Source organism: Heteronotia binoei, chromosome 17, assembly GCF_032191835.1.
Source record: "Heteronotia binoei isolate CCM8104 ecotype False Entrance Well chromosome 17, APGP_CSIRO_Hbin_v1, whole genome shotgun sequence".
NCBI lineage: Eukaryota > Metazoa > Chordata > Lepidosauria > Squamata > Gekkonidae > Heteronotia > Heteronotia binoei.
In genome coordinates, this window is record NC_083239.1 from 32,797,728 (window position 1) to 32,822,259 (window position 24,532).

General features: G+C 46.5%; 1 protein-coding gene across 3 annotated transcripts; it reads right to left on the minus strand.

The window, feature by feature from the left end:
• Positions 1 to 515: 515 nt before the first annotated feature.
• On the minus strand, positions 516 to 24,446 carry LOC132586487 (membrane-spanning 4-domains subfamily A member 4A-like). 3 transcript variants are annotated; one of them, XM_060258581.1, is made up of 7 exons: positions 24,335 to 24,434; positions 15,987 to 16,127; positions 14,501 to 14,614; positions 11,932 to 11,988; positions 7,465 to 7,638; positions 5,207 to 5,326; positions 516 to 713 (listed from the first exon to the last, which is right to left on the minus strand). In XM_060258581.1, exons 2-7 carry the CDS (start codon positions 16,095 to 16,097, stop codon positions 654 to 656), a joined length of 636 nt encoding a protein of 211 aa, XP_060114564.1. In that variant the 5' UTR covers positions 16,098 to 16,127; positions 24,335 to 24,434; the 3' UTR covers positions 516 to 653. The 3 variants fall into 3 exon arrangements, with proteins under 3 accessions (XP_060114564.1, XP_060114565.1, XP_060114563.1); XM_060258582.1 differs by lacking the exon at positions 14,501 to 14,614 and having other exon boundaries at positions 24,335 to 24,446; XM_060258580.1 differs by lacking the exon at positions 24,335 to 24,434 and having other exon boundaries at positions 15,987 to 16,164.
• Between the last annotated feature and the right edge of the window lie 86 nt (positions 24,447 to 24,532).

The following is a 24,532-nucleotide window of genomic DNA, read 5'->3' on the forward strand; positions in this document are numbered from 1 at the left end:
AAAAAGCCTTTCGTGAAACTATGATGATATCAGGGATGTGGCCTAATAGGCAAACGAGCTCCTGCTGGGCTTTTTCTACCAAAAAAAGCCCTGTCCTTAAGCAAACAAGTTACAAGTTTGTTGGGTTTTGCTGTCATGTCACAGCTGGCTTACAGAGACCTCATGTGCCATTGGCTGCCCCTAAACTTTCTTGGTGGCCTTCCATCCTATTATTTAAACCAGAGCTGACTCTGCTTAGCTTCCAAGACCTCACAGATCAGGCCAATCGGAACCATCCAGGTCAGAGCTTGAGAGTTGAGAAAATTGCTGTCAAGTCACAGCTGACTCATGGTGACCCCGTGGAGTTTTCAAGGCAAGAAACAGTCAGAGGTGACTTGCCATTGCCTGTCTCTGCAGTAGAAACCTGAACTTCCTTGGTGGTCTCCCATCTAAGTACTAACCAGGGCCGACCCTGCTTAGCTTCCAAGAGTTGATGAGACCAAATTAGCCTGGGCCATCCAGGTCAGTGCATGTTATACTACATACAACATTTCTTTTATTTGCAGGGTCTATCTTAAATCCAATGCTGTCTTCTTTTGGGTAGATACTGTGGTGCTTTGAATCAGTTCCAGTCAACTGAAAATGCAGAAAGACAGTCATCTCAGAGAATGCTTTTAAGGAGCTGTCACAGGAGGAGCACTTGTCTCTGCAACGCCTTGAAAAATCACCACAGTCTGAAAAACAAGAACACCCCCCCACACACACAAAAAAAAAGAGAGATGAGACAAAGAGTATGGATTTGCAGACCTGGTTTCTTCACCACTTGGAGTGGCAATGCGTTTACCACCTCCTTGGTCAACAAGAAATTCAGAGAGGAGGCAGGAAATTATTTGTTTGCACTGCAGTACTCTGCTTTTACTGCTAAGACTCAAAGCTTACTGCAAAGTTAGAAAGATGCTGGAGTAAAGAAAATCATGTTAAGATGCTGTAAGAACTCCACAACACCCAGTATTAAAACAGAACTTTTAGAACATAAGCTAGTCCTGGTCTGGGCCCTGTTTATGCTTACCAACCTCCAAGTGGCAACCAGCGATGTCCTGGAATTACAACTGGTCTCTAGGGATGAGCATGAACCGGCTGATGAACTAAAGTTTGTCGAAAATTTTGGTTGGTTTGTGAAGTTCAAGAACTGAAGTTTGTGAAGAACTGTAACAAACTTCCATGAATGCTGGTACAATTCATGGTGGTTCCTGAAGCTGAGAAACAACTAAGCAGCTGGGAGCTGCCGCCATTCAGCTATTTGGTTTAAATGGCTCTGAGCCGCTTAAATCCTGCTTTCAGCTCCCTGCAACTTTTCATGGGGAGCACAAAGCTCGGTTTAAATGGCTCCAAGTCATTTAAGTGGTCCTGCTTTCTGCTCACTGTGAAAAGTGAGCAGAAAGCAGGGTTTAGGCAGAAAGCAGGGTTTACCCATGTGAAGCAGAAAGCAGACCTCTGTGTCCATATGAAACTCAGAAACAGCTGCTTGCATCAAAGAACAATATTTGGCTGGAACCCCCCAGCAGGCTGTGATTAGCTCCTACCATGGCAACCACTGAGTGGTACATCAAGTCCCCCATGCCAGCCATCCTAGGATGATACCTGCTGTCTGTTCTCATCATTCCTGAAGTGCCCACAATGTAGGGATGGCAGGCTCCAGGGGAGGAGTGCGAAAGAAGAGATTCACAGAAAGAAGGTAAGTATGTACATGTTTGGTCAACTAGGCTTTAGGTGGGATCTGGAGATTCCCCAGAATTACAGCTCATCTCCCAACTAAAGAGTTCAATTCCCGTGGGGAAAAATGGATGCTTTGGAGGATGGATTCTATGGCATTGTAACCCATTCTGGTCCCTGTCCTCCCTGAGCCTCATCCCCAAATCTCCAGGAGTTTCTCAAACGGGATGTCACTATCCTACGCACCCCAATTCCCCACTGGTGGCCAAAGAGGACCTCGCAATCCTGCCACAATGTGCTCAACAAGGTTGGGGACCCCCTGACTGAAAGAAGAAGAAGAAGATATCGATTTATATCCCGCCCTCCACTCCGAAGAGTCTCAGAGCGGCTCACAATCTTCTTTACCTTCCTCCCCCACAACAAACACCCTGTGAGGTGGGTGGGGTTGGAGAGGGCTCTCACAGCAGCTGCCCTTTCAAGGACAATCTCTGCCAGAGCTATGGCTGACCCAAGGCCATGCTAGCAGGTGCAAGTGGAGGAGTGGGGAATCAAACCTGGTTCTCCCAGATAAGAGTCCGCACACTTAACCACTACACCAAACTTGTCATCTAGTTTGACCAGACCTGTCATCTAATTTGAGCAGTGACGTAGTCAGGTTCGCAGATGGCACAGGATTATCGAAGTTATTGAAAACCCAAATGGACAGTCAATAGAATTGCCAACCTGGAAACTGGTTGGGGATGGGGAAGGGGGACTTACCAGGAGTGGACAGGAGGCCTAGGTAATGTCACCGGCAACTTAGCTACATCACATTCAGTGTGTACCACTGAAGTGATGTCTTCGTGCTGCAGTGATGCTCTTGTATTTAGGCAGAAACTATGGTAAAAAGGGCTTCTACCATAGAGTTTTTGCCCAAACACCAGAGCATCACCCAGACAGTGCTGACATGATGATGTCACTTCCAGTGTGTGCCAGAAATGATGTCACTGTGTCACCAGTGACATCACCTGGGCCTTCCTCTCCCTCCTGGTAAGCTGATTGGTGTTGGGGGACCCCTGCCTCCAAAGGAAAACAATCATTGTTTGTTGAATGGGAAGCAAAACAGTAAATGAAGTTTAAATAATTAAGTGTTAAATAGCACAGATTAGCACAAACCCCCAAACTTTATAGAAACACTGAGCTGGTGGTGACTAATCAGGAAGGAGAATTCTGAGTCTCCGATGCCAATGAAAACAGTGCGTGGTACTGGCAAAAATGGTAAATTCCATCCTAGGGATTAGGAAAGGGGTTTAAAATAAAGCAGCCTGTGTCATAAGGCTTCTGTGTGGCTCTGTGACATGGCCACATTTGGAACATGGTGTTCAGTTCTGATAGTCTCATTTGCAAAGAAAAGAAAAAAGAGAGAGATTGTACAATGAGTAAAACTACAGAAAAGCAAAATCATAGCCATCAGGGGTTCAGAAATGCATGTGCATCAATGACTGTTAGCCATGATGGATAAGCAGAATGCCCAAGGGCAGAGGCACAATATCATTTGTGGGGGAAGGGAAAAAAGAGGTCTGTTATACTTTCTTGTTCTGCTCCCAGGAAGCTCAGAAGCATCTGTGGGAAATATGATTCTGGACAGAGCTTTTTTTGTAGCAGAAACTCCTTTGTATATTAAGCCACGCCCCTCCTAATATAGCCAGTCCTCCAAGAGCTTACAGGGCTCTTCTTATGGGACCTACTTTAAGCTCCTGAAGGATTGGCTAAATCCGGGGGTGTGGCCTAATATGTAAAGGAATTCCTGCCACCAAGAAAGTCCTGATTCTGGACCACATGGACCTTGAACTCAACAAGGTTCTTCTCATGGTTGCTGTCATGCCACTCCATGTAGTGTCTTCTGTCCCTACCCTGAGCTCAGGGGAAGTAATGATTTGAATATCAAGGGTGGTCACTGGTACAACTCCAAACCACGCTATCTGTTCTAATCATGACTGTGAAAGATCTACACCAGGGATGGCCAATCGGTGGCCATTAGAAGGCTGTTGATGATGAGGATATCCGATTTATATTCTGCCCTCTACACCAAATCTCAGCGTCTCAGAGCGGCTCACAACCTCCTCTATCTTCCTCCCCCGCAGCAGACACCCTGTGAGGTGGGTGGGGCTGAGAGAGCTTTCAAGGACAACTCCTATGAGAGCTATGGCTGACCCAAGGCCATTCCAGCAGGTGCAAGTGGAGGAGTGGGGAATCAAACCCGGTTCTCCCAGATAAGAGTCTGCACATTTAACCACTACACCAAACTGGCTCCTCAGTTACCCTACTTTTTGTCATACCAAGATCAATACTTTCCACTCAGTTTCATTGATTTTCTCCCCCTGCCCCTCCCACTTTTCAAACTTTATTGATGCTAAACAGGATACAACACAATATTTCTTGGGAGGAGGGAAGTGGAGCAGTAGGTTCTCAAACCAAAAAAACTTAGCACAGAGTACGATACACATATTACATTCATTAGAAAAAGAAGCTGAGAATTTCCATATGTATTTCACACACAAAGTGCACGTTTCCTTGTTGCCCACAGCATTCTGGAGAAGCAAAGGGTCCTGGAAAGCAATACCCACTCCTTTATTTCCTAGAGTTGCCAGCCTCCAGGTGAAGCCTGGTGATCTCCAGATGAAAGAGGATTAGTTCCTCTGGGGGGAAATGGATTCAAGAGCATTATACACAGGGCTTTCTTTGTAGCAGGAACTCCTTTGCATATTAGGCCGCACACCCCTGATGTAGCCAATCCTTCTGGAGCTTAGAGTAGGCCCTCTACTGAGAGCCCTGTAAGCTCTTGGAGGATTGGACACATCGGGCGGGGGGGGGGGGCTAATATGCAAAGGAGTTTCTGCTACAAAAAAGTCCCTATTGTACACATCTGAAGTCCTTCCCTTCCCCAAGCCTTGCTGTCTGTCCCCAGGCTCCACCCCTAAATTTCCAGGAATTTCTCAACCAAGAGTTGGCAACCTTATTCACTTCCCTGGAAACACATTTGTTCTTCAGCTCCAAACATCAGTGTCTTTGCATCACCCATGATTAGCTGCACCTGTTTAGAATAGGTTCACCAATAGCCACTCGGGCGGGAGAGAGGAGCAGGCTGAACCATTGGCACGCAAGTACTCTTGACTGTTAGTTTGACAGGCCAAAAACTGATGCAATCCAATCCCACCCAGTTCCAACCAACGAGGGTACTGGGATTTCCCAACATGAAACTGGTTTTATGTCTATAGATGCCCACTCCGGAGTTGCGGAACAGGCTGCTGAAGTCGCCTTCTGAGACCAAGGTGAAGGCTACACACCTGCTTCACTCTACAGCAGGTTCCTCCCAGGTGAGCAAAGAACAAATGTGGACGGCAACTTGCGCTCCAATCCCAACCTTGATGCAGAACATGGTTTCAACCACCACACCCCCTTAAATGGACAGCAGAACAATCTGCCCCTTCCCAGGTCTCACACCCAGCTTTCGTATTGTATCCCCCCATATTACCGTTTCGCTGTAGGCATTCCTACAAACGCTGGCACACCCGAAGGCAGCGGTGACAATGGCAAGGAGGAAATTTAAGACGGTGAAGAAGAGAAGGATGGCCACTGTGTTATACATAAGATCCTGCAGGTGGAAAAACACATACATCATCCACCCGGAATAGACTTTCCATTTGCTGCATAGACAAAAAGTGGCTCAGGCAGAGTCGACTGATGTTGAATCCAACAAAGATGGAGGTCCTGTACCTAAGTCGCAGCGGCCTGGGAGGGGAGACACCCCTACTGAGCTTTGATGGGGTGCCTCTGGCATCAGCACTTAAGGTTCAGAGCAGGGGTGGCCAAACTTGCTCAACGTAAGAGCCACATAGAATAAACATCAGGTGTTCAAGAGCCGCAAGACATGATTGTCAGATGTTTGAGAGTTGCAAGACAAGGAAGGAAGGAAGGAAGGAAGGAAGGAAGGAAGGAAGGAAGGAAGGAAGGAAGGAAGGAAGGAAGGAAGGAAGGAAGGAAGGAAGGAAGGAAGGAAGGAAGGAAGGAAGGAAGGAAGGAGGGAGGGAGATGGGGGAGGAAGAAGTGAAAGGTAGAAAGAAAGCAACTTTAACTTTAAATGCATTCTCCACGCCTTTGGCTGGCTTGGCTTGGAGAAGTGATTTAAAGAGACAAACGCATTCTCCAAGCTGGCTGATGAGGTGGTTGGGGGCTTTGAGAGCCACACAATATGTGTGAAGGAGCCACATGTGGCTCCCAAGCTGCAGTTTGGCCACCCCTGGGGGTACTCCTGGAGCCTTCTTTGATGATGGAGGCCCAGGTGGCAGCCACTGCCAGATCAGCCTTTTACCATCTTAGGCGGATAAGGCAGTTGGTTCCCTTCCTTGAACGCAGCAACATGGCTACTGTGATCCATGCTACAGTCACCTGGAGACTACTGTAACACGCTCTACATGGGGCTGCCTTTGTCTCAAATCCAGAAGCTGCAGCTGGTGCAGAATGTGACAGTCAGGTTGCTATTAGAGCTACCCTATACGGCAGGGGTGACCAACAGTAGCTCTCCAAATGTTTTTGCCTACAACTCCCATCAGCCCCAGCCATTGGCCATGCTGGCTGGGGCTGATGGGAGTTGTAGGCAAAAAACATCTGGAGAGCTACCGTTGGCCACCCTGCTATACAGGAACATGTTCAAGCTGCCCTGAAAGCACTGCACTGGCTGGCTGTGGCATATGGATTCGTTTCAAGGTGCTGGTAGACCTTTAAAGCCTTATATGGCCTGGGATCTGTCTACCTTCAGAACCGCCTTCCCCCATATGTGCCGCAGAGAGTACTGAGTTCAGGATCCCAAAATCTTTTAATGATCCTCGGACAGAAGAAAGACCGCCAGGGCCTTCTTTGTGGCAGCTCCCACGATAACACCAGAGCCCTGCGGGACCTTCCGCGTTTCCACAGTGCAAAACTGAACTATTGTTCAGTTTCCACAGTGCAAAACTGAACTATTCTGCCTTGCATTTAACGAATAATATGGGAGACAGATGTCAAATCACCATAGAACCAACAAGCATGGCCAACATTACGACTTTAATACTAATAATATTAGCGCCATACCTGTTGAGAACTCTGGATAGTACTGGTGATGTAATTGCTCACTGATTACACAATTTTAACTGGTTATTTATTGTATTGAAATCTTGATTGTTTTGTTTTATGCTTGATGTTCTTATAGTTTTAATGGTTGTTAGCCGCCCTGAACCCACTTGCAGGGAGGGTGGGATACAAATCCAATAAGTGAAAATGAAAATCCCAGACACAATTTAAAGACATCTGTATGGCTGCACTGAAAATCAAGGAAGAGATCCCTATGAGTGGCAGAGAAGGATGGCAGCATTTGGACTTAGCCAACCTTCGTGACTTTTGTCCCTCACAGACACCCAAACACTGCAAGGGACACTCACTTGCTATGGGAATTATAAGATCAGACAGGGGTGGAATTCTAGCAGGAGCCCCTTTGCATATTAGGCCACACACCCCTGATGTAGCCAATCCTCCAAGAGCTTACAAGGTTCTTTTTTAAAGCTCTTGGAGGATTGGCTACATCAGGGATGTGTGGCCTAATATGCAAAGGAGCTCCTGTTAGAATTCCACCCGAGATCAGAGCCATGTTTTTCATTCAGAAGGTGAGGTCCACCAAGGTGAGGTCCACATCCTCTCCACTTTTGCTCAGACAGGACGAGTTAGCACATAAGCCAGCTCTGCATGAGGCCAACTCACGTAAGAGATGAGGGAGTCGGAGCAACCTTGAATTGTTTCATTCTTGTAGCTTTCATAATCGTCATAATGGTGGCAGTATGGTGGATATGAAAAGGACATAGAAAAGGAGGAGATTATAATCACTAATCCAGCTGCCACGGCACTCACAACGTTCATTCCCAATGCACCTTTCACCTACAGGAAGCAAACAAAACCAGTATTTATTTAAGAGATCTTGGTTTCTTCCTTCCACTGCTGAAGCTCTGCTTTCTTCCGATTCCAGGTATAAATCCCCCCTTCCCCTCCCTTCTTGGTGTTTCTCAGCTTCTGAAGAGCTCAGTGGTAAATGCCTGGTGTCTTCTATAAAGTTATTGAGCTACAGTATGTGTCTGATCACAAAGACAGTGGCAGGATAACCATCATACTTTCAAAAACAATAGAGGTGCAACATCCAAAATATCAGTTCCTCCATTTCCTGGCTAACGCAACCTGTTGTTGTTTTTTAAATTAATCTCTGGGCACATTAATGAGAGACATTTTCTCCTAAATGGAGGGTGCCAACTTCCAGGTGAGGTCTGGAGATCTTCCAGAATTACAACTGATTTCCAACTAGATTTGAATCCAATTAGGGTTGCCAAGTCCAGTTCAAAAAATAGCCGGGGACCTTGGGGGTGGAGCCAGGAGCAAGGTTGTGACAAGCATAATTGAACTCCAAAGGGCATTCTGGCCATCACATTTAAAGGGACCACACACACCTTTTAAATGTTTTCCCTCCATTGGAAATAATGAAGGATAGGGACACCTTCTTTTGGGGTTAAGAACATAAGAACATAAGAGAAGCCATGTTGGATCAGGCCAATGGCCCATCAAGTCCAACACTCTGTGTCACACAGTGGCAAAAAATGTTATATATACACATACACTGTGGCTAATAGCCACTGATGGACCTCTGCTCCATATTTTTATCTAAACCACTCTTGAAGGTGGCTATACTTGTGGCGCCACCACCTCCTGTGGCAGTGAATTCCACATGTTAATCACCCTTTGGGTGAAGAAGTACTTCCTTTTATCCGTTTTAACCTGGCTGCTCAGCAATTTCATTGAATGCCCACGAGTTCTTGTATTGTGAGAAAGGGAGAAAAGTACTTCTTTCTCTACTTTCTCCATCCCATGCATTATCTTGTAAACCTCTATCATGTCACCCCGCAGTCGACGTTTCTCCAAGCTAAAGAGTCCCAAGTGTTTCAACCTTTCGTCATAGGGAAAGTGTTCCAGCCCTTTAATCATTCTAGTTGCCCTTTTCTGGACTTTCTCCAATGCTATAATATCCTTTTTGAAGTGCGGCGACCAGAACTGCACACAGTACTCCAAATGAGACCGCACCATCGATTTATACAGGGGCATTATGATACTGGCTGATTTGTTTTCAATTCCCTTCCTAATAATTCCCAGCATGGCGTTGGCCTTTTTTATTGCAAACGCACACTGTCTTGACATTTTCAGTGAGTTATCTACCACGACCCCGAGATCTCTCTCTTGGTCAGTCTCTGCCAGTTCACACCCCATCAACTTGTATTGGTAGCTGGGATTCTTGGCCCCAATGTGCATTACTTTGCACTTGGCCACATTGAACCGCATCTGCCACGTTGACGCCCACTCACCCAGCCTCAACAGATCCCTTTGGAGTTCCTCACAATCCACCCTGAACAATTTAGTGTCATCCGCAAACTTGGCCACTTCACTGCTCACTTCCAACTCTAAATCATTTATGAACAAGTTAAAGAGCATGGGACCCAGTACCGAGCCCTGCGGCACCCCACTGCTTACCGTCCTCCACTGCGAAGACTGCCCATTTATACTCACTCTCTGCTTCCTATTATTCAGCCAGTTTTTGAGCCACAAGAGGACCTGTCCTTTTACTCCATGACTCTCAAGCTTTCTAAGGAGCCTTTGATGAGGAACTTTATCAAAAGCTTTCTGGAAGTCAAGGTAAACAACATCTATCGGGTCTCCTTTGTCCACATGTTTGTTTACCCCCTCAAAGAAATGTAACAGGTTAGTGAGGCAAGATCTTCCCTTGCAGAACCAATGCTGAGTCTTCCTCAATAACCCGTGTTCATCAATGTGCCTACTCATTCTGTCCTTAATAATGGTTTCTACCAACTTTCCCGGTATTGAAGTCAGACTGACAGGCCTGTAATTTCCCGGATCTCCTCTGGAACCCTTTTTAAAGATGGGGGTGACATTTGCTACCTTCCAGTCCTCAGGAACGGAGGCAGATTTCAATGAAAGATTACAGATTTTTGTTAGAAGATCCACAAGTTCAACTTTGAGTTCTTTCAGAACTCTCGGATGTATGCCATCCGGACCCGGTGACTTATTAGTTTTTAATTTGTCTAACAGTTGTAGGACCTCCTCTTTTGTCACCTCAATCTGACTCAGGTCTTTAAACACCCCTTCCTAGAATTGGATCATAGAATTGTTCATAGAATTGGATCCCCTGGTCCAATCTTTTTGAAACTTGGAGGGTATTTTGAGGTAGAGGCATTAGTGCCTCTACCTCAAAAAACAGCCCCCCCAGAGCCCCAGACACCCACGGATCAATTCTCCATTATACCCTATGGGAATCAGTCTCTATACGGAATAATGGAGTGTCCAGCTGACATTTCCCCTCCCCCCCGCTTTCTGATGACCCTGAAGCGGGGGGAGGGCCTCCAAACCGGGGGATCCCCCACCCCTACCTGGGGATTGGCAACCCTAAATCCAATAGCTACTGGTCTGAAGATAACAAAGATCAGAACTGCTGGAGAAAATGGCTGCTTTGTAGACGAGATCATATGGCATTCTGAAGTTCCCCTCTCCCCAAACCCCATCTTCCCCAAACTCCACCCCCAAAATCTCCAGGCATTTCCTGACACAGAATCTGCAACCCTTCCTAAATGTTTGTTGTTGAGTGTAGAATTTCTTCCCAAAGATACTCAAGAATTTGTTTTAAATGCCATAACCTCTTTGCTAGATTCTGGAGAAAAGAACACAATTCCAAAGCATGGTTGGAGAAGCTAAAGGACTTTGTACAGCTGATTAAACTCAGGGGTCATTTAGTAGAAAAAGAGGTGCTGGAGCTCTTTTTCTTAACACAACTCATTTTGCACATACCACACACCCCTGACATCACCTCAGCATCTACCTTAAAATGCTTATTGAATTATAATTGTCATCATAAAGAGCCAGTTTGGTGTAGTGGTTAAGTGTGCAGACTCAGAAATCTTTAGTAAAAGGTGAAAGATTTATGTGATCTGAAGAGAAACCAGAGTATCTCCCTGATATAGCCAGTCCTCCAAGAGCTTACAGTAGGCCCTGTAAGCTCTTGAATGATTGGCTACATCAGGGGGGTGTAGCCTAATATGCAAAGGTGTTACTGCTACAAAAAAAAAAAAAGCCCTGGTTATGACTACCTTGGCCTGGGCTACCTCATAAAGTTGTAGTGAGGATAAAATGGGGAAGGAGAAACATGTATGCTGCCCTGAATTTCTCAGAGATGGGTGGAATCAAAATTAACTAGAGATATGTCGATACTAGCAAGGTCCCATAAAGTGATTGTCAGGGATGGCTAAAGATAGTGAATGCAGCAGAAAAGAGAAATCAAGGTGTAGAAAAACCTATTATTTTTCTTGACCTCAATGTAGTTTGCCTATGGCTTTGTCAGGGGATCCGTTATAAGCAAGGAAAATGCACTCATAGAATAAAACAATTCATAAAAATATACGCAGTCATGATAATCCAATTATAATAACTTTAAACAACATAGGAGCCTAAATGGAAATTACTTTAGGTGCTCATTAAAAAAAAAATCTGGTTGTATGCTTACCTCAAGAAGAACGAGAAGTTTATGCTATAACAGGTAAGCATACAACCATACATTATTTTTGAGCATGTAATTTTAAAAATATTTTTGTGTTTTTTATGTGTGTGTGTGTGTGCACATGTACCTGAAAGTCATGGTGACTTCTGGTGACAGACCCCTACTGCCTGGGGACATGGAGGATATTTAGAGAGGTGGCTGAATAAATCCTGCCCCTGCCTCCCAACTCTGGTATTCCAAGGTCTCCCATCCAAGTACTTGCCAGAGTTGACCCTGCTTAGTTTCCAAGATCTGATGAGATCAGGCTTGCTGCGCTATCCATGTCAGGGTGAACATGTAACATTTATGATTATTTGATGGTTTTTCTAGCAGGATAGAATCCTTTAAAATAATGCCAAATTCTCAGAAAGAATTTTAATTGGTTTCTCTTTTCTGCTGCTCCTGCTGGTGTGGCCCTGACTTCTTCTCTACTCAAAGATAGTGAATGCCATTATAGAAAGGAGGCTGATGTCACAAACTGTGAAGTGTCTTAAATGGCAGGGGGGGGGGCTCCAAAATCCATTGTCTGCCAACTTATTGTGTCTGATTCCATCACTATCCCAATTACTCCCAAATATGTCCATTACCAGTGCCATCTTGGGTTTTTTTGCAGCCGCCACAGACAAGGATCCAGAAATGATATACTGTGGAAGACAGAAAAGGAGATCAGAAGTGAAGTCTGAATTAGAGTGTCTTGTCTGTCTACCAACTTTTCTTCTCAACCACTAGACCTCTAGGACAGGAAACCATCTGGTCATCTAGTCAAAGACCCTTAACTGACAAGTGGACCCAGAACCTTTGTTCTGCCCACATCTGGGGATCCAAACAAGCAGGACTATCCCTAGCCTGTCTGGCACCCTAGGCAAGGCTAATTTCTGGTGTTCCCCTGCCCCCATAATAATAATGTCACTAAGTCATGTGGGGGTGCCCAATTCAGCATCCCCAGAAGGCCAGCACCCTAGGCAATTGCCTAGTTTGCCTAATGGCAGGGCCAGCCCTGCAAACAGGAAGCTTTGGCAAGTTCTCAAATGATCAGATGTAAGAGATTTTCCCATGGGTCTCTTGGCTCCCAGCTTGTCAAGCAAGTTTCTAGTGCCTTGTGAATGTGAAAATGGTCTTGAATGTGGGGGCAATGTCTCATAAGCACCTCCTGTGTTTTCTCTCTCCACCCTAGGCTTCCCAATCCCCAGGTCCCAGCGGGGGATCCCCCGTTTTTACAGGCTTCTCCCCACTCCCAGCCAGCTGGCCGGCCGGCAGGGAAAGCCCCGCCCTCCACAATCACCATGTAGTTTTAGAGCTCCTGCAGGTCCGTTTTTAAAATATGTGCCTTTAAGGCTGAGCAGAAAGCAGGAAACAGGAAGGGCTGCAGAGAACGACCCCTCCCTTTGTTTTGCTTTCGTTTTCAGATCAAGTAAAGTTCTGCAGCAACAAGACCCAGTAAGTATTTGTGTATGAGAGAGAGGGAGCGGGCAGGGGATTCCCTTGTTTGGAGGCCCTCCCCCCGCTTTAGAAAGCATGGGGGGGTAGGTAAATGTCTACTCTATTATTCCCTATGGAGAACGATTCCCATAGGGAATAATGGGGAATTGATCCACGAGTATTGGGGGCTCTGGGGGGGCTATGTTTTGAGGTAGAAGCACCAAATTTTTAGTATAGCATCTAGTGCCTCTCCCCAAAATACCCTCCAAGTTTCAAAACGATTGGACCAGGGGGTCCAATTCTATGAGCCCCAAAAGATGGTGCCCCTATCCTTCATTATTTCCTATGGAAGAAAGGCATTTTAAAAGGTGTGCTGTCCCTTTAAATGTGATGGCCAGAACTCCCTTGGAGTTCAATTATGCTTGTCACAACCTTGATCCTGGCTCCACCCCCAAAGTCTCATGGCTCCGCCCCCAAAGTCCCCAGATATTTCTTGAATTGGACTTGGCAACGCTACTCTTCCCTTTGTTGGCTAAGGCTCCTCCTCCACCTGGTCCCTTGGGGAAGGAAGGAAAGAGCCAGAGCTTCCTTTGCCCAGTTCCCTGGATTCCATGATACAACGAAAGCACCTTTAAGACCAATGAGTCTAACGTTTTAAGCATGTTTAAAGTTTTTTTTAAAAAATGTATTTGTCTGTGTTCTTTATAAAATGTATATCTCTGCTACTTAATCTTAAATAGGTACACACATGGTCCTGCCCAACATGGCCTAGCCCAACCCAACATGGCCCAGCCCATCATTCCATTTCATTTATGTCAGATCTGGCCCTTATAACAAATGAGTTTGACACTCCTATTCTAGAGTATTTGAATGACTGGGGAAAGGGAGGGGGGAGTCATCCCAATTTCCCGGGTGGAGGGAGGGGAAGCTTAGCGGTAGAACATCTGCTTTGAGTGCAGAAGATCTCAGGCTCAATCATGGGCACTTCCAGCGCAGGAGAAGGGTTGGGATCAGGGTATTTAAAAGACTGTCTTCCTCCATTCCAGGTTTTGGCTTGGGATCAGGGTATTTAAAAGACTATCTTCCTCCATTCCAGGGCAGAGGTAGATAGGCGGGTTTTGTCCTTTAAAGCCCTACATAGCTTGGGATCAGGGTGCCTAAAGGGTGTGGCAGTCTAAAGCAGTGGTCCCCAACCTTTTTGGCACCAGGGAATGGTTTCATGGAAGACAATTTTTCCACAGACCAGGGGGGGCGGGATGGTTTTGGGACGATACAATTGTGCATTTTATTTCTATTAGTTTGGTGTGGTGGTTAAGTGTGCAGACTCTTATCTGGGAGAACTGGGTTTGATTTCCCACTCCTCTACTTGCAGCTGCTCACAGAGTTGTCCTTGAAGCGGCAGCTTCTGGGGAGAGCTCTCTCAGCCCCACTTACCTCACAGGGTGTCTGGTGAGGGGGAGGAAGGGAAAGGAGATTGTGAGCTGCTCTGAGACTTTGAAATTCAGAGTGGAGGGCAGGATATAAATCCAATGTCTTCTTATTCTTCTTATTATTATTACTGCATTGTAATATATAATGAAATAATTATACAACTCACGGCCCGGTTGCTAACAGGCCACGGACCAGTACTGGTCCATGGCTCGGGGGTTGGGGACCCCTGGTCTAAAGGATGTAGTGGCATTTGTGAACGGAAGGCCTCCCAGATGGGTCATTCCTGTCCTACATGTAGATAATTACCAGGATTCCAGACCAAAGTGGCGTCTGTATAACGATGTCAAAGAAATTATGAGCAGGCATATCTAACACAAGCCCGAAAGCGATTTCCAAGATGCCCGTGAGTATTTGAGTGATCTGCCAAGAGAAGACCAAGCAGAACATTAGATTCATTGCATGTTGGTGGTCCACCACTATAGTCCCACCAAAATGAGTCAGATGCATGGAACATTTAGGATAGAGTGCTGGTGATGCAAAGAATCTGGGGCCAATGTAGGCATAGTTGTAGTCATTAAAAATGGTTGGGAACGTCTCTGGCCTTGAAAACCCTATGAGTTTACTTGAGGCACTGTCCATTGCCATCACCACCAATGTTCCCTGTAAGCTGTAGAGTCTTGTGAGCAAAAATTCTACTTTGTGAGCTACTGGCATTAAAGCTGTGAGCTACTGCATAAATGAGTTTGCTCTGGGGCCATCCTTCCTGAGCTAAGACAAAAATGTGCGAACCAGAGACTAAAAACCTGTGAGCTAGCTCACATTAACTCAGCTTAGAGGGAATACTGATCGCCGCACTGCTTTGCAGAGCTATTAAGCAAGCAAAGTAGTTTTAGTGTGTGCATGTTCGCTTTCATAAACCAACCCCAAAACATGTTTGTGGAGAAGGAGGAAATGAAAATGAGAAGCAAATTGATGCTCCTCCAGCATCCACTTCTGCTATCCTTCAATGTAATCTGCAACTGATTTTTCAACCTCAGTTTATCAATATTTTGGTTTGTGCATGGACAGATCTCATGTCACACTGATGTCAACAGCATATTCAAAAGACTCCCAATCCAAGAGTTAACCAAGCCTAAACTTGCGCAGGTTCGCATATCAGAAGCATTCAGGAGGGAATAAGCCTTAGATTCCATTCATGTGAGTCTGCATGAGTCACTGTTACATTCACATATCCTAACTGGATGGCAGCAAGTCCAGGGAGCAGGGACTCATACAGAGATCCAACATCCAGATTGCTCTGGGAACAGGTAATTCTGCAATGCCCCTATATCAATGAAATACTGCTTGAGCTTGGTACAGAGACATGGAAGAATTATCCAGCCCTCACAGAAAATGACTGGAAGGAGACAAGACAGTGAATCATTCAGAGAAGCAACAGAAGGCCTACACTGAAGGAAGCTGGAGCTCATGGGAGATTTTAGTTACCTTGGTAGCAAACTATGGCATCCAATCTAGGAAGGGAGGGAGGGGTGGAAAGAAAGCAATTTTAACTTTAAATGCATTCTCCAAGCTGCCAGCTGGCTTGTCTTGGAGAAATTATTTAAAGGGAGAAATGCCTTCTCCTAGCTGGCTGACAGGGCAGTGGGGGCTTCGAGAGCCACATCTGGCTCCCAAGTCACAGTTTGGCCACCCCTAATCTTATGGTTTGCTTGATACACTGCCTCTAGCAGGACTCTGGAGAGATGACATCTCAGTGATCTAGCTGCATGAACCCTCCCCCCTTTGTACTCACCCCTAGGGCCATCGGCTCTCCCCTGTAGAAAATCTTCAGTGGTCGAGACGTAGAAGGTGGTAATTTGGCACTTGAGAAGGATTCCAGCACCCCAAGGTTCCTGGGGTCCATGGTGGTTATTGAGCAGACGTCCGTCTACAACTGCAGTCAGTATCCAACCAGATATTCAAAGGCAGAAGCAAGCAAAGAGATGAAGAGACAAAAGTCAGAGCAAATCACCGCTTTTTGAATAGGAGCTCCTTCAAAGGAAGCAACAACCCCTTCAATTCTGGCTGTGCCTCAAGAGAAGAGCTTTTGGCTTTTCATTAAGAAGGTCCCAGGTTCAGTCCCTGGAATCTTCAAGTTAACAGGACCCAGCAGTAGGAGATGTGAAAGATCTCTGCCTAAGACACTGGAGAGCTGCTCCCAGTCTGAGTAGACCAGGGGTGTCAAACATGCAGTTTGGGGGCTGAATCAGGCCCCAGAGGGCTCTTATCAAGCCCCTGAGCAACTGGCTGTCATCTGCTTCCTTCTCCCTCTCTCCTGCTTCCTTTTGCATAACAGCTTGCTTTGTAAGTCTTGCTCAATTGTACAGGAGCTACAGAGCAAAACCTGTTTTCTCCATTGGCTGAGGCTCTTCCCATGGGGGGAAGGGATAGCTTGCTTTGCCAGGCTCTCAATTGCACAGTACAGCTACTGAGCCAAGCCTCTCTTCCTTCTATTGACTGAGGCTCCCCCCCCACAGGGGAAGGAAGGAAAGAGCCAGAAGTTTTTTTGCCCACTTCCCTGGATCCCATGGGAGAGATACAAAGAAAGTACCTTTAAGACCAATGAGTGCTAAAGTTGTAAGCATGTTTTAAGTTTTTAAAAAATATATATTTGTGTTTGTCTGTATTCTTTATAAATTGTATATCTCTGCTACCTAATCTTAAATAGGTACACAGATGGCCCAGCCCAACATGACTTGGCCCAATTCGACATGACCCGGCCCAACAAGGTCTCATTTATGTCCAATATTCCCTCTAAGCTGCAGAGTCTTGTGAGCAAAAATTCTACTTTGTGAGCTACTGACATTAAAGTTGTGAGCTACTGGCATTAAAAGTTGTAAGTTATTGCATACATTATTGTGCTCTGGGGTCATCCTTCCTGAGCCAAGACAATAATGTGTGAGCTGGAGGCTAAAAATCTGTAAGCTAGCTCACACTAACTCAGCTTAGAGGGAACACTCTTTATGTCAGATCCAGCCCTCATAACAAATGAGTTTAACACCCCTGGACTCAGTAGACAGTATTGACCTTGATAGACCAAGAGTCTGATTCAGCAGAAGGCAATTTCATGTGAATTTGGGTTCCAGCTCTGGGGCAGGAGCTGGGATGATACTTGGGGTCCCTGGACCTGTAAGGTGGGCAAGGAGGGATCATGGTGACCACATATAGATGCTATTTCTCCACATTGGTGGTGGAAAGTGCCATCAAGTCATAGCTGACATAGCAACCCGTAGGGTTTTCAAGGCAAGAGGTGCAATGCCTGTCTCTGTGTCAGGACCTGGTATTCCTTGGAAGTCTCCCATCCAAATACTAGCAAGGGCTGACCCTGCTTAGCTTCTGAGATCTGATGAGTTCAGGCTATCCAGGTCAGGTTATTACTGTGCAGGGCTTTTTTGGTAGCATCTGATTATTAGGCCACACCCCCTCATGTCACTAGCAGGAACTTATTTGCATATTAGGCCACACCCCCTGACACAAAGCCAGTCAGAGCTGCATTCCTGTTCAAAAAAAGCAGGAATAAACTGTGGAATAAATTACTATTACAGATCAGGTTATACCTATGGAATAAATCCCCTTTGCTCCACGCAAACATTAGTACGCTTCAAAATCCATACTCTATCCATGAGTGCTCTTCCCCTCAATCCTTCGCCCCCCCTCCCTCCCCCAGCTGTGAGTAGGAGCTGATAAGGATTATGTGAGCAAAACTTTTAAGGTTTGGGTTAGCAATCCAGGCCATGCCACATTGTAATGCCAAAAAGAAGCAGTCCTGAGTAAAAACAGCATATAGCTTGACTAAACTCCCAAGATGCAACGCTGACATTTTCAGCCTTCATCTACTGTCAGCACAATGTACTCCCCCCAGGCTAGCACCAGAAGTGAGGCACAGATATCCGACAACTGACATATCTCACAAGAGAAAAATGGGCAGTCTTTGCAGTGGAAGACAATAAGCAGTGGGGTGCCACAGGGCTCAGTACTGGGTCTCATGGTCTTTAACTTGTTCATTAATGATCTGGAGCTGGGAGTGAGCAGTGAAGTGGCCAAGTCTGCAGATGACACTAAATTGTTCAGGGTGGTGAGAACCAGAGAGGATTGTGAGGCACTCCAAAGGGATCTGTTGAGGCTGGGTGAGTGGGCGTCAACGTGGCAGATGAGGTTCAATGTGGCCAAGTTCAAAGTAATGCACATTGGGGCCAAGAATCCCAGCTACAAATACAAGTTGATGGGGTGTGAACTGGCAGAGACTGACCAAGAGAGAGATCTTGGGATCATGGTAGATAACTCACTGAAAATGTCAAGACAGTGTGCGATTGCAATAAAAAAGGCCAATGCCATGCTGGGAATTATTAGGAAGGGAATTGAAAACAAATCAGCCAGTATCATAATGCCCCTGTATAAATCGGTGGTGCGGTCTCATTTGGAATACTGTGTACAATTCTGGTCACCGCACCTCAAAAAGGATATTATAGCATTGGAAAAAATCCAGAAAAGGGCAACTAGAAGGATTAAAGGGTTGGAATACTTTCCCTATGAAGAAAGGTTAAAACACTTGGGGCTCTTTAGCGTGGAGAAACGTCGACTGTGGGGTGACATGATAGAGGTTTACAAGATTATGCCTGGGATGGAGAAAGTAGAGAAAGAAGTACTTTTCTTCCTTTCACACAATACAAGAACTCGTGGGCATTAAATGAAATTGCTGAGCAGTCAGGTTAAAACGGATAAAAGGAAGTACTTCTTTACCCAAAGGGTGATTAACATGTGGAATTCATTGCCACAGGAGGTGGTGGCGGATACAAGCATAGCCAGTTTTAAGAGGGGATTGGATAAAAATATGGAGCAGAGGTCCATCAGTGGCTATTAGCCATGATTATATGTGTGTGTGTGTGTATACACATATATTGGCCACTGTGTGACACAGTGTTGGACTAGATGGGCCATTGGCCTGATCCAACATGGCTTCTCTTATGTTCTTAAGAGACACCCTTCCTAACTGACCCCTTTAACAACGTCACAAAGGCAGAGTAAGGGCTCAGCCCTCCACACTCCTAGTACATTAAAGCAAGGAGTGTCAAACATCTGGCTCAGGGCCGAAATAGGCTCCCAGAGAGCTGCTATCAGGCCCCCGAGCAACTGGCTGTCATCTGCTTCCTTCTCCCTCTCTCTTGCTTCTTTCTGTGTAACAGCTTACTTTGCAAGGCTTTCTCCATCACACAAGAGCAACAGAGCAAAATCTCTATTTTCTTCATTGGCTGAGGCTCCTCCCTTGGGGAGGAAGGGGGGGGAGGAAGAGCTTGCTTTGCCAGGCTATCACAATCGCACTGCAGAGCTACTGAGTCAAGCCTCTCTTTCTTCTTTTGGCTGAGGCTCCTCCCCCTCCTGGCCCCCTGGGGAAGGCAGGGAAGAGCCAGAGCTTCCTTTGCCCAGTTCCCTGGATCCCAGGGGAGAAATACAAAGAAAGCATCTTTAAGACCAATGAGTGCTAATGTTTCAAGCATATTTTAAGCCTGTGTTTGTGTCTTTTATAAAGTTTATATCTCTGCTATCTGAACAAGGTCTCATTATGTCAGATCCGGCCATCATAACAAATGAGTTCGGCACCCCTGCATTAAAGAGATAACAGTGGTGGGCAGCTTATCTCAAGAACAGGGAAACAATGACAGCAAGAAGCTCGCACTGCTCAACATCGGTTATTACTCAGCAAGTTGTTCTTACAGTTGATTATGTAAAAAGATATGTACATGTCTTTGTTTCAGGATAACACCCTACGTATGAAATCCATCTGGTCATCAAAGATATAATTCATATCTCCTTGTAACAGTTGGGAAAGAGCTGATTCTTGGGGTATAAATAACAGTGCTCAAGCTTCATTCGGGGCTCCCAGGCCAGATCTCAGAGAGCATTGCTCATCTCCTGGGCTCTTAAACCGGACAGTCCAAGAATTCTTGTTATCGGGGGTGGGAATGTGTTTCCCTTTACTAGGGAAATTTCTTTGTAGTGGTGATTTCTTAGCCTGGCCAGAACCAACGTTGTCTCTTGCCTGGGAGTAGGCAAGGTTATTTTACTGTTTTTGGTGTGTGATAAATAAAGTGAAAAGTATACATTGTTGTGGTTATTTATAGTCATATTGGTTAGTTAGTATAGAAAAACTCCAGCAATGGTGTTACGCCAAGGTAAGGCCAAACAGGGAGAAAGAACCGCTGCACGCTTGTAGACTGGGAGGGGCCGCCCGAGCGAGGAGGTCCCACGACAGATTACATGCAAGAACATACCTTTAACTTCTGTGTTAATCAGTGTGTTTTTTCACCAGAAATCCCCTGGATCAACTCATATACCTCCATTTCTTACCCTTTAACACTTTTTAAGTAATCAGTCTTTGAAATCAAGCAAGCTGAGTAGTAGCATTCCCAACGGATTTGGGAAATTTATGGAGATGTGGGGGATGGAGCTGAGAATGATGGGGTTTGGGGAGAGGAGGGATCTCAGCTGAGTATAATGCCATAGAGTTCACCCTCTAAGCAGGGGTGTCAAACATGAGCCCCGAGGGCCAGATCAGGCCCCCGGAGGGCTCCTATCAAGCCCATGAGCACTGTCATCTGCTTCTTTTTCTCTCTCTCTTGCTTCCAGTTTGGTGCAGTGGTTAAGTGTGTGGACTCTTATCTGGGAGAACCGGGTTTGATTTCCCACTCCTCCACTTGCATCTGCTGGAATGGCCTTGGGTCAGCCATAGCTCTGACAGAGGTTGTCCCTGAAAGGGCAGCTGCTGTGAGAGTCCTCTCAGCCCCACCCACCTCACAGGGTGTCTGTTGTGGGGGAGGAAGATAAAGGAGATTGTGAGCCAATCTGAGACTATTGAGTGGAGGGCGGAATATAAATACAATGTCTTCTTCTTCTTCCTTCTGCATCACAGCTTGCTTTGCCAGGCTTGCTTAGTCGCACAGGAGTTACAGAGCAAAACCTCTATTTTCTCCATTGGCTGACCAATACATGAAGCAATTTATGTACCAAAGCTCACAATGCTCAGCCATTTCATGTTTTCCCCTGTGCCCTAGGTCTAGGACAGAGCATGAGAGTTCTGTAATGAATGTCAATTAATTAAAAGTAGATTTGTAACTTACAGACACATGCCTGAACAATACCTGAACAGCATACTCAAGATTGCTACAGCACAGGCCCTGTCTCCAGATATTAATGCAATAAGTCAGGGGTAGCCAACGGTAGCTCTCCAAATGTTTTTTGCCTATAACTCCCATCATCCCCAGCCATTGGCCATGCTGGCTGGGGTTGACGGGAGTTGTAGGCAAAAAAGATCTGGAGAACTACCGTTGCCCACCCCTGCAATAATTCAGTGCAATAGGTGTCAGTTATCAGAAACTGTTAAATAAAATATTGCAAAAGTGCTAATATTTTAAGCATATTTAAGTTTTTTTTAAAAAATCTTTCATTGTGCTTATCTGTGTCCTTTATAAAGTTTATATATCTGCTACCTGGCATTATATTTTATGACACACATGGCCCAGCCATCAAGGTCTCATTTATGTCAGATCTAATCCTCATAATAAATGAATTTGACACCCTTCTCCAGGGGAACTGATCTCTGTAGTCTGGAGATAAGCTGTGATCCCCGGAGATCGAAAAGCCTCAACTGGAAGCCGTCAAAACAAAGGACTGCAGCATAGAGAATACAAATCAAAAATACACTGCTCCAGGCACCACAGGAGACCATCTAGTTAATAGCCAGTCATTCGTTTACAAATATACAATATAAAAATCCCAAATATAAATTGGTAGACCAACTGTAGGTTTCGTCTACTGGTGAATGTTTGCAGTGATTCCCACATAAACACAAGTTCTTGCAAATACAAATTCCTTGGGGTCTGGTTTGGCCCCATTCCAAAAGTGATAGCAATTACTAAAATTGTAAGGTCTTTGGAGTCCGGTTTGGTCCCACTTCAAAGCGATAGCAACAAACAAGACTATAAGTTGTTTTTTATTCAATTCATTCATCCTTGGACCTGAAGATTTGAAACAGTGTACTGGATCAAACCACCCGTAGTCGGTACTTTATATTTGGGTTCTGTATGTTGTAGATTTTGTAAACAAATGACTAGCTATTACGAAATTGTCTCTTGTTGTGCCTGGAACAGTGTGTTTTTGATTTGTACTCAGCTGACAAGGATGTTTTCCTTGGTCCTTTCATTACAAGAGTTTAGCTGAAGCCAATCTTCATAAAAACTAAAGGGTGTGGGAGTTATTCTGAACTGATTGACATCGATTAAACAAATACTATCTTGCCCACGGGGTTTGCATGCCCTTGGGACGTTCACAGGAAGTAATCGGTATAATGCAAACCCCAGTTAAGTAAGAGTTCTGCTTTCTCAGATTCTGCATCAAAATTGTACCGGAGCCAGGAGAGTGGGATTGCAAGAACCTTTTGGGTTGGGTCATTTTCTCACCCAGTCCCTTAAGCCTTCAACCCCTTTTGAAGCAGGCAGAAATTCAACAGGGACAGCGTTTGCCTGGAAGAAGAATCTGTCTTCCACCCCTTTTGCTTGACATTCTGCTGTTTAAGACCGGAGTCGGCAAAGGAGAGAAAGGTGGGCAGGTTTATTCCTGAGCTCCTCTCTGCATGCAGCCCATATTTAAAGCCCAGGAGTGAAGGTAGGATATCCTTGTGAAAGAAGCTGGAGGCAAGTGGGGTTTCTTGGCACGGTAGGACCACAGGGCCTTCCCAACACGTGTGTTCGCATTCACAGGCTCACAAAGATATACTTGCCAAAAATGAGTCGATCCCGAGGCCTTAAAAGGTAAACGGGGTAGGAGACTATCTGGGCTGGGCAAGAACTTGAATCTCCCCGCGTTGCTGGCGGAGGTTTGTCCTGGGATCCGACTGCTGTCCCGGCCGCAGAACCCCGACCCTGGTCTGCGATCGCCGTCCACGCCCCTTTCGCCCACCACTTGCTTCCCCCTTTCCCGCCCGGAGGTGTCCGGCGTGGGGCAGATCCAGGGGGAAATCTTCCTCCTGCTTAGGTCTCCTTCGTCCACGGGGAGAGGCGCGGGCAGCCAGCCACGGGATCTTCTAAGAGGTTCCGGAGCGGGTTTGCAACGCCCCCCAACCAAGTCAGCCTCTCAAGCGCTCCGGGCTTGGCTCGCCCTCTTGACAGTGGGGAGGGAGGAGCCGGGGGTGGGCTATGCGGAGGACGCTCCCCCGCCCGCCCGCCCCTCTCTCCCTCTGGCCTGCATGGAAAGACAAGAGCTGCCGGGTCTCTCCCTGCTCCGTCCGGGAACGCCGTCGACGGCTCTGCCAAGCGAAGTTCCCTCTCTAAGCTGCGGAGTCTTGTGAGCAAAAGTTCTGCTTGGTGAGCTCCTGGCATTCAAGTTGTGAGCTAGTTTGCTCTGGGGCCAGCCTTCCTGAGCTAAGACAAAAAATATGTGAGCCGGAGGCTAAAAAACTGAGCTGGCTCACATTATCTCAGCTTAGAGGGAACGCGGTTGCCAAGACTGAATTTCGACGCGTGCGGGGGTGATTTGCACTGTGGGGGGCGTCCGGTGGGGAGGAGCTTATTTTTTAAAACCCCACCGGATATAGGGCGCCGCTCTCTAAAGCCCTGCAGGACAACTACATTTTCTCCAAGTGGCAGTAGCGCTCCAGGCTGCCAACCTCCAGGTGGGGCCTGGAGATCTCCCGCTACTCTAATTGACCTCCAGGCAATAGCGATCAGTTGCCCTGGAGGGAAAAATGGTTGTTTTGGAGGATGGAGTCTACTATGGCATTGGACCGCGCTGAAGTGCCTCCCCACCCCTTCCCGCCCCAAACCCCACCCTCCTCCCCAAGCTCCACCCCTCCCCAAAGTCTTCAGGAATTTCCCAACAGGCATAACCCTTCCCCGGATCGGATTCGCTTTCCGCGGCTGCAGCGCAATAACAAGAAACGGAGCCGGTCTAACCGCCCAGCGCTCTTGGGCGCCGGATACCCTGGAGCCCCACACGACGTCGTGAGTTCGATGCGCACCCTGGCAACCTGCCCCAGGGCTTTGGAGTGAAGAGGGGGGAGGGGACGAGAAGGGGGAGCGCATTTGGAAGGGAAGGTTCGCTTCGGATTACCTGTTGCTGTTGCAGCTGCTTTTCAAAGAGCGCCAGATTTTGCTGGTTAGTGGAGTTGGCCCCTGGGGGAGAGAGGAGGTACTGCAGAATCGTCGCGGCCAGGCGGAGCCACGCCAGGGATTTATTTATTTGGGTTTAGATACAAACTGGCTCCACCCAAATAGCTCCGCCTGGCCCTATCACGTTAGTCGGGAGAAG

What these genes read in the sequence shown, in the direction of transcription:
- LOC132586487 (XM_060258581.1), bottom strand. Translation starts at nt 16,097, where the DNA reads ATGGACCCCAGGAACCTTGGGGTGCTGGAATCCTTCTCAAGTGCCAAA. An exon ending in CACTTTGGTCTGGAATCCTG is followed by an intron (nt 11,989 to 14,500) that starts GTAATTATCTAC and finishes TGTCTTCCACAG; the next exon opens with TATATCATTTCTGGATCCTT. An exon ending in CCGACTCCCTCATCTCTTAC is followed by an intron (nt 5,327 to 7,464) that starts GTGAGTTGGCCT and finishes TTCCACCTGCAG; the next exon opens with GATCTTATGTATAACACAGT.